The 18,591-nt window shown below is 37.5% G+C and overlaps 1 protein-coding gene across 1 annotated transcript; it reads left to right on the forward strand.

Moving 5' to 3' along the window:
• The first annotated feature begins 1,403 nt into the window (after positions 1–1,403).
• Positions 1,404–2,312, forward strand: LOC107144596 (taste receptor type 2 member 9-like). Its single transcript, XM_015488421.1, has one exon. The coding sequence runs from the start codon at positions 1,404–1,406 to the stop codon at positions 2,310–2,312; it is 909 nt and encodes a 302-aa protein (XP_015343907.1).
• The last annotated feature ends 16,279 nt before the right edge of the window (positions 2,313–18,591 follow it).

Below are 18,591 nucleotides of genomic sequence, written 5' to 3' on the forward strand. Positions count from 1 at the left end.
CAGGAATGCCATTGAGAGGCCGGGGGCCCAGCAAATACTATTTTCAGGGCAAAGTTACAATTTAGAAACAGGAAAGACCAAGACCTAAAGCCAGAGGCAAAATGAAAGCCAGAGTCTTTATGTGGGTCATCAAACCACATTTTAGAAGAGATAGAGATGGGATCACTCTTGCTACAGTTTGGACAGGGTGGTGTGTGAAAGATGGGTGGGGTGGTGACAAAGCTGGCATTTGCTTTCTTCACCTGGTAGATTACAGTTCACAGAATACCCTGGGGAGCTCTAAAAACCAGGATCGGTGTGGACAGAGGGTGGAAAATCCATTTATTTGTTTTTTCCCTCTTTTTAACACTCTTTCAACCTTATATTTTTAGATTCCTGTTCACAGGGTTTCTTTACAGAATTTTTTTTTCTTATTATAGCAAGCACATCACAAGGACAGACATTTAATAATGCTAATTGTAGCTAATATTCATTCAGTGCTTAGAATGACCCAGCTATGAAACTAAGCCCTTTAAGCATTACATTTTATTATGTAAAATAATATTTTATTTACATTTTTACATATTATTTAAATAAAGTTCATCAAAGTTATGTGAATGTTTCTTTTTTAATAATAGCAGGAAGCTCATTTTGACATGGCAATTTCGCCCTCTGCTGGTGGTCAAGAGTTTCTGGACCATCTACCTTGTGAAACAATGCTCAACAATAGTATGCCAATGTGAGACTGTGGATCAATTATGCACTACTTTTATAACTCTGTCTTGCTAATTGTAAGTTCAACAGCCTACTAATGCAGCAGTGAAAACATGATATATTCAGGTTAAAATAGGATTCGGATTTAAAAAAAAAAGGTTGTATTCCAGAAACAGATGTTCAAGTATGGAAAGGAAATTTCCTCTGGTGAAGGTGGAGAACAAAGAGGAGAAATTTTATTAAAGTGTCTCAGAAGTAATATTGTTTTAAAAGGTGATTGGGAAAGAGCCACTTTTAAGGCTGTGTATTCAGAAAACAGGAAATAAGCTTCTGTCCTGAGGATATGACATTAGGGAAAAATAAAATGGCAGTAACATAAGTGAAACACATTTATAATCAGATTTTTTTTTCAAAACTGAATAACTGTGAGAATGGACTAGTGCATATAGGGTAAATTTTTCTGGGTATGTAATTAGAAGACTTATCATTCAAATGTTTGGATTTGCATTCCCACAGTTTCATGTGAAGAGCACCAGATTTAAAAAGCAGTCTCTCTGATTTTCTTCCTTATGAGAAAAACAAGTGTGAGACTCTAGCTATGATCCAGGAGTTGACAGACGATCAGATTTCTCCGAGCTTGTGTACAAGATCCTCAGGGGAAGGTATTTAAGATCATCTACAGGGAAACGCTAAGATTCTTCTTAAGAAACATGGCCCTTCTTTTGACAGCTATTCTTCATATGGTCCTCATGTCAACAGAATTCGTCATAGGGATTATAGTCAATGGATTTCTTATAATCATGAGCTGTAATGACTTGATCAAAAGCAGAAGGCTAATTCTATTACAAATCCTCTTACTATGTATAGGAATATCAAGATTTGGCCTGCAGATAATCTTAATAGTACAAAGTTTGTACTCTGTGTTCTTTCCACTTGCTTATCAGGCAAATATTTATGGGGCAAAGATGATGTTTTTTTGGATGTTTTTTAATTCTCTCAGTCTCTGGTTTGCCACCAGCCTTTCTATATTTTACTGCCTCAAGATTGCAACCTTCACTCATTCCTGTTTTCTTTGGCTGAAATTCAGGATTTCGAAGCTTATCCTCTGGCTGCTCCTGGCCAGCTTGCTGGCCTCTTTGAGCACTGCAGCGGTATGTACTAAGGTAGAATTACCTAAAATCGACTATGCTGATTTCTTCACAAACACCACACTAAAGAGTGCTACAGCCAAGATAAAAAACAACAATGAATTGCTTCTTGTCAACTTGGCATTAATCCTTCCTCTCTTCATATTCGTGACGTGCACTTGCATGTTATTCATCTCTCTTTACAAGCATACTCACAGGATACAAAACGGACCTCATGGTTTTCCCAATGCCCAGAGAGAAGCCCATATAAATGCATTAAGAACAGTGATAATATTCTTTTGCTTCTTTATTTCTTATTTTGCTGCCTTCATGACAAATATGACATTTCAAATCTCTTACAGAAGTCAGCAGTTCTTTGTGGTGAAGGACATAATGGCAGCATACCCTGCAGGCCATTCGATTATAATCATCCTGAGTAACTCTAAGCTGCAGCAATCATTCAGGAGAATTCTCTTCCTCAAAAGGAAATGATGAAGATGAGGACAAACATGAAATGAAATATTTTTCCTTGCCATGAGCTCAGTGGACTTACTTGTGTTTTATGTGCTCCCTATCCCTTCTCTCTGGCAATAACCTGTCCCCATTACACCCCAAGGGACACCAATTGTGAGAAGCTAATTCTGATATTTGATGGATAGGATATTTCTTCTTCAAGGGCTTATATATTTCAAAATATTTTGATGGTAATACATGTTAGTAACTAGTGCTTGCAGTGGAATACCAGCTATATTTTAGAAACAAGAAAAAAGTTCTATGACTTTATTTGGTTAATCACTATTTCAGTTTCTTTATCTGTCTTCCAAGGTCACTGGGGGTTTTCTGGGTGAGATAAGGAAAAGCAACTCCATTTTAGTTCAAAACTTGAAGCCATAGAATAATTTGGTTGTTTGGGGGCACTTAATTATTTTTCAAAGAAGTTCATTAGTATAATGCAAACACAGGTTGAAAGTGTATGCCACAGTCATGCATCCAGCTGTACTGGGTAAGATCTTCTGCTTCTGATTTCAGGTGGGGAGGTGATACGGGGCAAATCGAGCTCCAAGCATATATACATAATCAGCACAATTCAAAGTCTCCATTCTGCACAAAATAAAGAAATATTTTTTAATCTCCTGAAGTATTAAGCTTACTCTCAGAGAAAGTGTGGGGAGGTGAATAACAGTGAATTCTTAGCAGATTGAACATTAGACAATAGAGTTCTTAACTTCTTCCCAACTGGGAATCTTGTCTGGGGTATGGCAGCAACACATGTCTTGAAGATCTAAAGTAAAAGCTTTGAATTTGTTGATAGATTTGAATTGATTCTTCTCTTTAAGGATCTTGAATAGTCTTGTTTGAGGGAAAAAAAACTGTTTTTGCAATATCTTTCATTTCTTAGGATGCCTATTGGAATTTATAAACTCCTCTTTGCCTCTTAAACAAAAAAAAAATGTGTTGCTATTTTAAATTGTAACAAATTGCAATTAAAGTGGATTAAATGTTGCTGGATGTGAAAAAACTAGATATGTGTATGTATGTTTGCAATGATTTCTTACTGTGGTTAAGAACTGTGGTTAAGAACCTGGCCTCTGGGGCCAAATTGGATGGGTTTGCATCTGGCCAGCTGCTGAGTTAGCAGTGTGAACTTGGGCAAGTCATTAGACTCTGACCCCACAGTCTCCTCATCTGTAAAATGAGATAATAATGGTACTTACTCCCAAATGTTGCTGTGTGTTTGGATCTGTTAGCAAGTGTAAAACACTTTGGATGGTTCCTGGTACAGAGTCAAGGTCAGTTGGGCCCAAATATAGTATTACGTCAAGAAAAAGTTTCAATTGCCCTTATATGGAAGGCATGAGGTTTATTCCTCTAGTGTTCTGAAGTTGGAAAAATAGAATTAAAATTTGATATTATTACTTTAAAAAAGAGGTAAAGGATACCTCTGTTTAGAATGATAAACAGGTTTAGCATTGTGATGAAGGAGAAAAGGGTTAATAAATGAAGGTGGCAAAGTAAAACTTAGGAACCACCAGAGGATGACGAAAGGACAGGGAGTGTGTTGGGATGGGAGCCAAGAAGAAGAGGGGAGAGGCGGCAATGCTTGCGTTCCTCCTAGGTCTTAGGAAGGGTCACTGGTGGTGACATCCCTGCTGGAATCACTGTGGATGATGGACACAGTGATCTGGAAGAAGTGAGCCTTCTGGAGAATTGCTCCCTAGGACAAGTAGCATGGTCATCAGTGGGACTTGACTGTGAATAACTGAAGAAAGAGGCCTCTTACCTAGTGAATTTGAGAGGACCCTTTACAAAGCTTTGGAGGTTGGTACCACAACACAGACATCTATAGGCTCTGTGAAGCTTGGCCAAGTTTAATATAGGTACACTTTGATAGCATCACATATCACTAGGTGTACCTGACTCATGTGTACACAAATCTACCAAAAACAAATCTACCAAAGTTGATCTCTATTTCTGAGAGTAATCAGAAAGTCTTTCTTCCTCGATGCAATCACATATCATTTGTTTAAAAATCTACACTATAATACTGAATTTCTGTGATATAACCAGCATAATTGTCCTGAAATAATCCTGAGAAGTTACCATAGGCTGCCTTGTCCCTGAACTGATTAGAATGGAGGACTCCTCCCTCCTCCTTGTGATAGAGGCTGCTTCCACAGGATGCTTTGCATTGGAAAAAAGGAATACAGCTTTGTTTAGGTACCCAAAATCATCAGATGCCAAACAGACACCTTTCCTGAATGCATCCTTCAAACAGCTGCTGTTAAAAGTCAGTAAGCTTTATGCCAGATGACTTTCTAGTTTACTCTGCCCATCTGCCCCTGTTGGAAAATTTACTTTCAAGCTTGCTCTGCGTTGGAGTGCCCTGGTGCATCACCCTAGCCAGTACCGAAAATCTGTCTCTCTTCTTTTCTCTGTTCTTTGATTGTAACTCTGTTACCTGATAAAGTCTATTCCAAAACCCACACTGCATGACAAGTCAGATGATGGCCACAAAGAAGATACCTTGCACACTTTCAGGGATAAACTTAGACATGTCTAATTTCCAATATCCAGTCTTCTAGCACCTTGTTCTCTCAACAAGTTTGCAAAAGCTACCTCCTTATTTCGAACTGTCAATTCTCCTACTGTTCTGATATGTACTTCCTACCATTTTATGGGCCTAAGTTTATGTAAATAACTGATATTTTATTATCTCCTCACTTATGTTAAGCTTCACTTCTTTCCTATCATGTTTGGTATCTCCAGTTTGGAAATTGTTCCCAGTGATAGAGAAGGTAATAAAATCAGAGTTAAAGTATTTAGCCACATGATGGCATCAGTTAATATTACTTTTGTACAATAAAGAAACTCTTTAATTCTTATTTTCTTGTGTCCCTTATTTCTTAACTTATGGAATATTTACACCACAAATTATATAATTATATAATATGGAATATGTTCTATGACCAAATTATTATTATAGTGAATTTGAAGTTAATTCATTAGTATAAATTTGTTAAGTAGCTTTCCAAAATGTGCACATTCATTAACACCCAGAAATACAAAAATTGGTATGTTGAGGTTTTTATTTGGTACAACTCCTTACTTTCTCAACTTTGTGGAAGTTGAAATACATGTTCTCATACATCCCATAGATTTTATGTGTGGTAAAATTTTATTATACATTCAGAATTATCAGTGTAAGGGGACAGTCTTTGATGAGTCTATAATAATTTGAATCATTTCATTACAAAATGATATTTCCATGGCAGAAAATTATTCATGAGTGCATTAAAGAAAATTCAAAGTAGTTGTTTATGCTGTTCATCCATACAAACACCCCTCCCTTCTTCTTACATTTTTATTAAGTACCCTGCTGTCATCATGATCACTATTGTTCCCAGTTCCTCTAAGAAATCTTCAGAGATATTCTCAAACATCCTCTGATCTTTCTTTTACTAATTCCACATATGAATAACTCATGGCTGATCATTTGGCATTTAATACATTGTCTTATAAGATGCAGCCTTATAGGTTTTATCATTTCTAATCAATTACTTATAATATTTTTGAAATATGAGACCACATTATAATGTATTTTTAATCCTAGGCAACTATTAATCAACTAATAATAGTGAACATCATATAAACTAGAATTTGAATACAGGCTTTTCATTAAGAGGCAGAAGATCAACATAAAGATAGGTTAATTCTATTTTAAAAATTGTAAGTAACTTAGTCAATTCACATTTACTGTTATTTCCATGGTAATATATATATATATATATTTTTTAACATTAGGGAAACCGGTAAAGAAGATTTGCTTTTCAGTTTATAAACTGTAACAAAATTATAAATCATGCACTGCCACCTAGTGGCAAGTTTACACTCTACATGAAATAATGGTTAAAATGGTCAGAAGATTTTGAGAAGGGATATTTGTCCAGATAATATTTTATTCCACTAGTAAAAATAAGGAGAAATTAATAGTCAGGTCATAGGAAATTTTGGACTAAATGTGAGCAAACTGTTAATTCCCCAAAAAATAAAAATAAAAGAATCCAAATCAAAATTATTTATGGTATTTAAAATAAAAGGAACCTTGAATATAAACCAGATATTCAATGATATCAATGAATTTAAGTACAGTTTCTTAAAGATGTTATACTGTAGCTGTATTTATGTTTTATTATGTTTTGGGAAAAAGAATTCTGAAATAATTACTGATAAAATGATATGATGCTTAAAAATAGGAGAAATTGAAGATATATTTGAAGAACTTTTTGTGAAACAAGATTGTCCATGAAATGGTAATTTATAAAGCTGGATGATGGCTATGTGGAGATTTATTATCTATTTCTGTCTACTTTGTATGTTTAAATTTTTCTATACAACAAAAAGTTATGTTTTTTAAAATTTCATCAAGATATGTCCCTATGGAAAACAAGGTTTGGTTAATCAAGACTTTCTCCATAAATTGTTTAGTAAAACTCAGTAGGTTGGCCCATAGATTAGAAAGAACTGCATGTATCGGTTTTATAAAACGACTTCTGGAGAAATTAACTCAAAGTTTTGAGTTCAAGTAAACAAAAAGGTTTAAACTATGTCTTAGAATTGTGTGTGTGTGTGTGTGTGTGTGTAATGTCAAAGAGATTATTAAACAAACAGAAAAAAATGAGTTTTCAGGATTGAGTGGTTTAGTAAAAATGGACTGGTGTTCATATTCTCTTTCTCTAATAAATTTCTTAGTATGTTGATTTTCTTGCCTTTGAAGTAATATGATGTCTTTATTGCTTCCTTGCTAGTTTTTAGGCAACCTTAGAGACCCTAATTTCACTTTTTTTTTTCTCTCTCTGACTTGAGTCCTTGAGAAAGTTACTTCAGTTTCTCAGTACACTATAGGAATAAAACTTAAATATACTTTGGGTTCTTTTGTAGAGCAAAGAATAAATGTTTGCCTTATCAACTATTTGTTATAGACCATTTGTTAGTCTCCTTTGATATTATAGAAATTTTGTAGAAAAAAAATTTTGAGATGTATATGTCTAGAAATTTTTGCCCAGACTCTTGGTTTCAAGTGATAAATGAAGTTTCCAATTTTTAATTAATGATTCTGCTTTGTTTTTATTTGGAATTCTTCCAGTTTTTCAATTTGACTAGCTCTTTGGAATCTATGTATTTTGTATGTTACAATATATGAGATAAATTATGAAAGAATTAATTCATTTGTATATAATATAGCAAGTGATGAGTTACACATAGTTATTTAAAAAGTATTCAAAACTATATTAAGAAGGAGAAAGCCCAGCTGAAAGAGTACTGCATTTTGCTTCATACATTTACAAATGTCCATGAATTTAGTCTAGGGAGTTTATTGTGAGTTTAGCAGATTATTTTACAATGACTTGTTTGGCAGTTACTAATGAGCCTGTGGCTACTCTCAGATGTCCAGTTTGGTGAAGTCTAGACCAGCCCTACGTTCTCTAACCACAACTTCTCAATGGTATGACTCTCCAGCTTATTACAATAATACTTATTTTATGTATCACTCAGACTTTCAGGATGTTGATCTATCTGGTTGCTTCCCTTTATGATCCTCTTGGTATGGGCTTCTTTCCAGTTATACTTCTTGGTGAGATAGCTCACAACTTCACTAACTGACATCAATCTCACTATGTTCTTATTGCATCAGATTACAGCACCCTAACTGTGAATCAGCCCACTTCCGTACTTTCTCCATTTATGCAACTAGATATTTTTAGCTCTGTAGAAGACAGATGTATTCATGATTGAGATCAAGACTAGCACATGGGTGATCTTTGGAAATTTAAAAATCAGTTTCTACAGAAATATGAGATTTCTGTGTAAGGCAAAACTGTTACAATAGAAGGTATACACCTGAAATAGATTACCTACCTACCACCTGAAATGAATTAACTACTCATGTCAGGATTTTTGTCAACTTCCTGAGAGTTGGCTGAGTCAGGATTGAAATCACATCAATCAGGTCAGAAGAGTCCACGATGAAAGCCAGAATTGCAAAGTTATTAATTTACATGAAAAATAAACAAAATATAATCTCTTTCTAGCTCATTTTCTTTCACTGAAGTATTGCTTGCTCTGTAAGAGTCTAGGAGAAGAATACTACCAACAGTCAACTCCCTCCCAGTTTAGATTGAGAATCTTTTGTAAAATTTAAGTAGGCTGAATTAAATAATGCTATGGACTTTTTGTTTCTACTTCCCAGAAAAAAAGTTTTTCTTTTATTTTTGTTGAAATTTATCCAAAATAATTTGATTTTATGGTTAGTTTATTTTTTTCTGATTGAGATAAAATTCGTGTAACACAATTTTATCATTTTAATGTGTGTAATTTAGTGGCTTTTTAATATATTTACAATCTTGTGCAACAATCACTACTATCTAATTTCAGAATAAGTTCTTTACGCTACAAAGGTTTTGTTTTAAACTTTATACCTGTTCTCAGTCAATCCCAATTTCTCCATCCCCACATCATCTGATGAACCCCATCCACTTTCTCTCTCTCTATGGATTTGCCCATTATTAACATTTCATATAAAAGGAACCTCACAACATGTGGTGTTTTGTTTCTGTCCTGTTTGTCTTAGCATACTTAGCTTTATGAGTGTTGTGCATGTATTAGTACTTGATTATTTTTAGTGGCTTAACAATATTCCATGGTAACATATTTTGTTTATCTAATTATCAGTTTATGGGCAAATAGGTTGTGTCAATTTTTTGACTAATATGAATAGTGCCCTATGAATATTTGTGTACAAGTTCTTCTATAAATATGTTTTTAGTTCTCTTGGGTCTCTACATCAGAATTGAATTGTTGAATAACATGGTAACTCTATGTGTAACTTTTGAAGGAACAAACTGTTTTCCACTTGAACCATTTTATATTTCCCACCAGCAATGAATGGGAGCTCCAATTTCTCCAAATTCTTGCCAATACTTAGTTTGTATTTTTTTTAATGTTGTAGTTATCCTAGTGAGTTGAAGTGATATCTTGCTGTATTTTGCTTTGTATTTTCCTAGTGATAATCTAAGTTGACCATCATTTATATGCCTATTGGGCAATCGATATATCTTCTTTGGAGAAGTGTCTACTTGAATTCTATGCTCATTTTTAAAGTTTTTTCTTTATGCTATTAATTTGTAAGAGTTCATTATACATTCTGGATACTAATCCTTATCAGATACTTGATTTGGATATATTTTCTCCATTCCGTGGGTTTTATCTTCACTTTCTTAATAGTGTCCTTTGAAACATAAAAGCTTTTCAATGTAAAGAAGTTCTATTTATTGATTTTCATTTTGTTGCTTACACTTTTGATAGTATATTTAAGAAGTCATTGCCAAATCCAAGATCACTAATATTTATGCCCATGTTTTCTTATAAGAGTTCTAAAGTTTGAGCTGTGGGGCCCACAAGGGATCAAGGAAGGGTGGTTCATGGCTGGAGCTGGGCAAAATTCCTCTCAGCTGAAGTGCTCATGGGAGCAAGCAAGGGCAGAACCCCGCTGGCATTGGGCAAAGTTTCTCTCCAGACCTTAGACCATGTGCACTGGGGGCAGGGTGACAGATGGTGCCTGGTGTTGCTCAAGCCACCCCAGCATGCCCTGTGGGTGGAGCAGCAGTGGGATCAGAGAGGTCTTCTCCACCTTGATAGTGATAAGTATGGAGGGCTGTGGGAGAGGGAGGAGTGGTGGGAACCACGTGGGTCATTGTCTTCCATCCTGGAATGAGACTGCATGTGCCTGGCCACACTCCTGGTCTCCAGAAGGCAGGCTCTCTAATTCCCTGTGTTTTGAGGGCAACACCTTCCGTTTCCCTTGGTGTCTCAATACCCATCCCCTATAGTGCACTGCTCTCAGCAGGTTGTGAGAGTCACTCTCCTGAGCCAAGTCTGGTTTATTAGGTAGCTACCCACTGAGCCAAGGCAGGGATGACTATGGGTCCCAGGGAATGGAACAAGGATCTGCCCTGAAGGAGTGTGCAGGGACTCTCTCTTTCACCTTCTCCCTGCAGAGGGGAGACCCCTCCCCCTTCCCTGGCTGTAGAACAAAGGCAGCAGGTGGTGCCAGGCTAATTTGGTCCTCTTACTATCCTGTTGTCCTGGGTCTCTGGAGCTTACAAGATTTTCATTTTTCTTCTGTTGTTTTTCAGTGCTTTCTCATGATCACTCACCTCGATATGCAGCTATACACTTGTTGTTTTGGTTCTTTGTGGCGGAGCAGGTGAGTGCTGGCTGCTCTATTCTGCCATCTTGTTCACATGGCCCCCGCCCCCACCACACCCCCTCCACTATGGTTTTAACTGATGACCTCATTGCTAGATGAAGGGCCATTTCTCAAACATTTTCTGCTTTTGTCTTAGGATGCTAGGGATGGAATCCAGGGCCTTGTCTGTGCCAGGCAAGTACTCTACTACTAAGCTCCACCACCAGCTCCAAACTTTCCTTAATTGATCTTTTCGTTGCATTTTATATTTTTGATCATTTAATTCATGAAATTCTTCACTGTTTTGACCTCTGGGTCTTAACTCTTTTGATTTTTCTTCCATTCTCTTAGGGCTCCTACTCTGTTTCTTTCTAGTGCCCCTCATGTTCTGCCTCTTAAATGTCACCATTGTCCATAGCTGTGCTCGATGCTCTTTAATGTCTACATACCACCTCTGGGTTGACTTATTGGATAGCTTCAAATTACACACAAACACACACACACACACACACACACACACACACACACACTAGTTCCACGTCTTTTTCTTTAATCCAGATCTTTCTACTGTGTTTTAGATATAAAACTAACTGCCTGCTTAATATATGGGCTCAGGTAAGCTCAGCAGGTCCAGTGACAAAGCACCTTTCTCCACTGACCTCACTCCTACCCCCTGACTCAATCAATTAACCATGCCAGAAATCTTAGGGCCACCTTGGACTACTCCCTCGCTTTTCTTCACTATGTCCGATTAAGAACTTCCAATTCCACCTTCTAAATAATTTCTCAAGCCCCACCTTCCTCCCTATCCCCACGTCCTGTGCCTACTTAGGGCCATCATTGCCTTTTGTTCAAATGATCATAACAGTCCCCAACTAGTCTCCAGGTTTGTCTCTTTCAAGCCCTATTCCACATGGTAATTAGGAACTCTCTCCAACATTGTAAATCCATACACTCCCTAATAAAAGATCTCCCGGAGTTCCCAAATCCTCCTTATAGCCTCTGACAGCATGTTGGTTCCATTGCAAAGATTTGTTCTTAATGTCTCTTCTGTTTGGGGAATCCTTTCTAACCTTCCATTTCACCCTTCTTTCTTCAGGTATCCAGGCTTCTTGAATACTCCTCTAAAGTATTGTGTGTTAAACCCCCTCAAGAAGCCCTAACCTCATGTGGTCAAGCACTAGGCAGGCTATGAAATCAGGTGAACTTCACCAGAAGCTTGACTCAGTTTCTTGGTGTCTATGTGGCCCTAAGAGGGAAACTTCACCACCCTCCACCTTAGTTCTCTCTTCTCTAACACTCAGGATGGCAATCACTGATCTCATCACATGTTTGAAAGGAGGTAACGATTTTGTGAAGCACTTAGCATAGCTCGTGGCTCAGACTGGCACTGCACTGACACCACCCTAAGGACAGAGACTGTACCTATCTTATCCATGCCTGAATCCTCAGTGCCTGCAGTGCCTGGCAGAGAGGAGGACTTTCTGAATAAATGAATAAAGAAATGGTAGCTATTCATGATGCTTTTATATACATGTGTATTTCCTACAATCTCCTGCTTATTAATATTGCTTGGGAATAAAATTCTATAATTCTCCCAGGTCTCTCTTATCTTCTAATGCATCTCTTCATTCATCAGAGGTAGGCTGTGGGTTCTTCATGAAGAAAAGTGATCAGTGATCTAATCTGGAAAGATTAGAGATGCCAATGTATCACCCCTAAACAAAAGAGGGACAGTCTCTGAATGTCCCCTTTCTGTTACCAAAATCCTGGCCAACTTAAGGGAACATTGAGAGCAAGCCTGGGCCAGAAAGTCCAGATACATATTATCTTGAAGAATACTGGCTTTCTCTTATGCACACTGGGAACTAGGGCAAGTTAGGGTTATCTACAGAAAGCAACTTTCTTTCATGTTCCCTGGTACAGTTTCTCCTTGGAATGCTAATCAGATAAGCAAACTAAGCAAGCTAATGCTGATGATGTCGCTGATTTTGTAGCCTAACCTATAAAACTCTTCTCTTATTGGGAAGAGGGATATAACTGAGGGCACTGTAGAAAGGATACATGTCACTCATGCAGCCAGCTGTCACTGGACAAAACACTGTGAGGACAAGGAGGCACCACTTTTCAAAGCATCATGAAGCACAAAAGTGCTGTCAGCTGTCACCACTGAACTGTTCTTGGAGTAGTCTCTGATGTCTTGTATGCTTTCCTCAATAAACCATATGTTTCTCATACTGTTGCTGAGCACTTTTTGGCCTATGTGCAACCAACACCTGGCACAACTGGGCTGTGGACAAGACATTAGGTGACAAAGAAAGTTGTCTGCAGCTATTCACAGACTCTGATAATGTGGCTCATACTGTCAAGGCACATACTTCCTAACCTTGTGGCTGCTGTCCAGGGGTAGGATACCTCAGTCACAAGTAAGATGGAAAGAGGGACTGAAAAAGATAGGAGCTGAATAGATTGTCCTAGTTCCTGATTCATCTCTCTCCAGGTTTGTCTATTATTTTAGAAGAAAAGGAAAAGGGACATTTTGCCAGTAGTGGATAAAAAATTCCTTACAATCTGAATTTAGTGCAGTATCAGCTATATTATGTGTTGGAGCCCAGTGAAAAGCAAAAATGCTGATCCCATGTTTATAAATCATTGAGAATTTCCAAATGGCAAGAGAACGGCATTATTCAAGCACAGGTTGGCTGCACAGGTTGCCCACCATGAAACTGCTGTGGTCCAGACTATAACAATATTGCAGACTTACAAGTCTATGTGTTCCTGGCGCTTTCTGCAGTGTTCAGCTCAGTTCCTGACTCATGAGGTTCAGAAAAAGAAATAACAAGACAGCAAGTTCTCTCTCCTTCGTATAACTGGGCTGCATTCCCTGTAATTCACATTGCTTTGTTGTTGATTTATTTGTTGTTTTGGCTAGTGCCCCCCACCCCCTACACTGTCCCTCTCCCTCTCTCTCCTATCATCTTGAAAGTCTTTGCATTATGGTTTCTCAGATGCTATTCTTTTGCTCTGTTCTCATATTTTTTGTTAGAAATTTGAATGTGCATAGTTTTATGACAAAATTTTATTCAAGCATCATTCCTTCTTTGTTGTTGCCGTCTCTTAACCAGATTTTCTATCTTTAATTCATTTAGTTAATCCTTAAAAAAAAAAAAGAAAGAAAGAAAGAAAGAAAGAAAGAAAGAAAGAAAGAATATCTGACCTTCTGAAGCCAAGCCCTTGTTCCAGAGCTGTGGGGCAGTAGCCTGGATGAACTCTAGTGCAGACTACAGAGCCTGACACACTAGTGTCAACCTGAGAAGCAGCAAGCCAAGAGCCAAGGAGACCCAGGGCACTAGGAGCTGGCACAGCATGGCTGCTGGCCAAGCCCAGTGCAGATGCCCACCCATGCAGCACCGCAGCTGGAATCTCCAAGCTTCCATGATCCCAAAACCTCAACCTCCTGCTTCCTGACCAACCAACAAGAAAATGGAAGTGGGGCAGACCTGAATGGAAGTTCAGTCTTAAGAGTTAACCAATAGCATTTGTGTTTTTTCAGACCATGATTGGACCAATAGTGTTGCCCCAAATGCTACATAAAACCTTAGACAAGCACACTGAGACAGTAACCTACTTTAGGGTCCCCTCTTGCCCCTGCAAGGGTTCTGTTACTAGTAAATCCTACTCCTTTCACTCTTGCTTTCCTTGTCCCAAGAATTTCATTCTAAGGATTTGCATGACAAGAACCTGCAAAGAAGTCTGTCAAGAGCTGCTAGGGTCTATTATAACACCTGAAGGCATAGCCCCTGATTCAGAGCTGCAATACTGAGAACTGCAAGACTCCACTCAGTGATAATGGAGAAGAATCAGGCTTTGCCAGCTGCCACCTTTGGAGCCCATGCTGGCAGTCATCCCTACTGTGATAAGCTGTTACCACCAAACCCCAGCTTTCTTGACTGCAGAGCCCTGCAATTTCACAGACTCCACTCACCAACAGAAGCAGTGAACCCAGTTTTATCTCAAAACTCCCCTTTCATTTCTATGGTCACTTGAAGTTTCCTTTGGATTCCTTCTACTTGGTATTTGTTTCTCAGCAAGTAAAGTGCTTAAAGCAGAGGGTGATGTTCTGAGAGCCATCGATCTCAGGCAGTGTCAAGCCTCTTGACACTGGGAGATGCAGCTTGTCCATGGATGGCCTCCAATCCTCCAAAAAATGTTGTGTTCCAGATTATATCCACATTCTCTTCTCATACCTGCTCCTGTCATATAATACACTTGGCATTTCCTCTTCTCAAGTCTTTTCCACGTCCATTCAGTTTTAGTTTCCTGGGTAAAGTTCTACTTGGAATTATTTTAATATTCATGAATCTTTAGTTGAACCTTGATTAATTCTGTGTACATTTTTTGACATTCTTTAGCTTTATGCCAACTTATTCTTTGGTCTTCATTTTTATCCTAAGATAAGAAAGTCCACACGTATCAGGTCATGCTGGAGATTTATTTAGCCAAGGATTCTGCCTTCATGAACTCAAGGACATCTTAGGGGTGTATATCAGAAATTTAAAACTTATTATGGATCTATAACTTATGACAGGACTTAAATTCTGGATATTCATTTATTTATTTTATTTTATCATGGTTTTATATTATATATTTTTTACTTCCTATTGTCCCCTTCTTCTGCTCCCCTTCTCTTCTCTTTTCCCCTTGTCAGATCCTCAGTCCATAATTTCTATAGCAGGTTTGTGCCTTTAAGATCACTGCCTGTGGGTTGGGGACATAGCTCAGTTGGTAGAGTACTTGCCTCACATGCAAAAGGCCCTGGGTTCAATCTCCAGGGCCAGAAGAAAAAAAAAATCATTGCCTGTGATAGTACAGCTAACTAAACAAAACACTAGAAAATCCATGTCCATGAATAAACATAGAATGGTTTAAAAAAAATAAAAATCCTAAAGAATGAGACCTTGTCTCACAGATTTGAGGGAAGAGAAAAGACATGGTTCTTTCTCAGTTTGAATGACTCCACACACAGATATAGATGAATTGGTGCTTAGTAAGCACAGGAGTGTAAAACTGTGCCTGATCTGGTACCTAAATCTTGATGTCATCCACACTGAATGAACATGAAGATGGAAAAAAGTCCTAACAAAGAAAGCAGATGTCTGCAGTTTGCAGTAACTGTCTATCAAGAAATGGTTATAGTGAAAAAAAGAAAAAGAAATAGTAACACTATTGAAGTCTTTGGGGTTAAAAACTATAAAAGTTTTCACTGAGGTGCTTTAATAGCATATTCTTTTAAAGGAAAATTTTTAAAGTGATCTTAATGTGTAGCTAATGGTTACCAGCTAATGTATTCTGAATTCTAAAATGGATTTAGAATAGAGAGTTTTTCCACTAGGTGGTAGGATTTTGCCATGATAAGTCTCAAAATATTGGGAGTACAGAAAGGAACTTAATTGATAAGAGTTGAATTAAAGATAGAAAGTAACTCTAATCACATTACATATCAGTTGAACACTTCTTTATTTTATTTCTTGGTACAAACAAAATTACTCCTAAGTCGATACCAAATAAAATAATTTAAGGATTTTCAATTTTCAGGGGAAAAAAACTAGATATTCCAATAAAATTAAGAGAGATTTGGGTTGCATTATATAGTATTTTATACCTTTATATTATGTATATGTTTTGCATATCCAAAATTACTCATTAAAGAATCATAGCAGCCCTTGGTAGGACCTCCATCTTCTCTGATTGTGAGAAGTCTCTAGCAAGTATCCCACTCCTGAATTTCTCAGAACTGGGCATTTTATTAATACCTTCCTTTATATACTTATGTTTTGTAAACAAAAACTCAGGGAACTGAAGATAAGAAAATCTCAAAAGGCATTCTTTTCTGTCAAAATATTTTTTGTTGAATTTCTAGATTCTATCTAAGAAAATCTTTATTCAAATTCTTAATTCCCTTGTCTAATTTATATAAATGCTGTGTTGGTAGTAAGAATTATTTTACATATGAAAGAAACATACTTTTAGCCTTGCATGGTGGTACACACATGTAATTGCAGCAGCTCGAAAGGCTGAGGAAGAAGGATCTTATGAGGTATCCCTCAAAAGCTCATGTGTGGGACAATGCAAAAAAAGGTTTGGAGGAGAAACAATTGAGTTATGAAAGCCTTAATCCAATAAGTGAATTAATCACCTAATAGATTAATTGTGTGGTAATTGAAGGCAGGTAGGGTATACCTGGAGAAGGAGGGGCATTGGGGGGCATGAGTTTGGGGTATACATTTGTATCTGGCAAGTGGAGATCTCTCTCTGCTTTCTGATCATCATGTGAGCTGTTTCCCTCTGCTGCACCCTCCTGCCATGATGTTCTGCCTCACCTCAGTCCCCAAGGAATGGAGCCAGCTATCCATTGAAACCTCTGAAATTGTGAGCCTCCAAATAAACTTTTCTTCCTCTACAATTGTATTGGTTGGGTCTTTTAGTCACAGCAGCAAAAAAAAATGAATCTAAAGTTAGAGGCTGGCCTCAGCAGTTTAGCAAACACTGAAACAACTTAGCCAGACCCTGTCTCAAATTTAAATAATAAAATGTGTTGGGCATATGGCTCAGTGGCAAAGTGTCCTGGCCTCAATATCCAATATCAAAAAAAAAAAAAAAAAAAAAGGAAAAACATACATCTCATCCACTCTAAACCCCATTATCCCTAGTTCTAATCAGGAAATAATGTTAAATAATATTTATTATTATTATTATTATTATTATTATTATTATTATTATTATGGATTCTACTTGACTACAGAATTTAAGTGTTTACATTTTATCTACTTACTCTAAATAAAACCCTGGCCAAATAAAAATCTCGGCCAAATGCCTCTATTGTTTCCTTATCTTATAATCAAGTCTTGCTGATCTTTTTACCATTCCCCTATGTGACACCCTGGCCATTCCTACCTACTACCTACTACTACCTACTCCAGCTGTGCCCCACCCTATCTACAGTTATCACCCTATTAGTCCCTTTGCTCTAGATCTTTTGACTACCATTAAGGCCTTTGTTGAAATCAGGACTTAACTCTAGACTTAGTAGATTTGGTTCAGGCTCTGGATTAATAAACAATTCAGGCTTCAGATAAAAGTTGGCCAAGCATTGTTTCTTTTCCCTCTGTAGTTGTAAACACCCAGTATGAATTGCCATCTAGAGCCACAGCCCTGACCTTTTAACCTTATCTTCCTCTCAGAAACATTCACAAATTGAAAGTAGATTTTGAGGTGGAACCAGGCTCAGGCTCTTGTTAACCCTAGTGCTCACCTTGAAGCAGACATCTGACTCACTGGTGTACATTCTGGGCTGTGCTATCCTGTCATGGTCATGTGGTGGAAAGTCTTCTAGTGCTGCCAGATTGAAAAGTTATTATGTACAGTCTATTTGATGCCAGGAGCTTCAGAGTGCTGAGGATATATAAGTACAAAAGGTAAATGCAATCTGCACCTTCCTAGACTTAATATCTAGTGTGTGGTAGAGATGGGTGAGTTGGCAATGATATCGGTATGGAAAGTTCAAAAGGGAAAGATAAAAAATGCCATGGGAATCCAGAGAATGGGAACCTAATCCAGATCTGAATAGTCACCAGTGCTGGGTAACCAATTGACCCAAAACTTAGGGGTATAATACCATTAGATGATTATGCTCTTAGAATTTGTGGATCAGGAATTTGAGAAGGGCATTATATAATCAAATCTTCTCTGTTGCACAATATCTGGGAACTCTTTCCAGAAAGACTCAAATAGCTGGAAGATGGCATCTCAGTAAGTAACTTTAGCACGTGCCTGGCAGCTGGATAGAGACTATCAACTGGAGTTGATTAGTCCATCCCTATTAGTCCATTCAAACTGGTGCACCTGCACATGGTCTCTCCATATGACCCAAGCTTCTTCAAAACATGACAACTTCAGAGTAGTTAGATTCCATATATGGGCAGATCAGGGCTCCAAAGAATATGTGCGATAAAAAATATTTTGACC

This window comes from Marmota marmota, unplaced genomic scaffold (genome assembly GCF_001458135.2).
Source record: "Marmota marmota marmota unplaced genomic scaffold, marMar, whole genome shotgun sequence".
In the NCBI taxonomy this organism is placed as follows: Eukaryota; Metazoa; Chordata; class Mammalia; order Rodentia; family Sciuridae; genus Marmota; species Marmota marmota.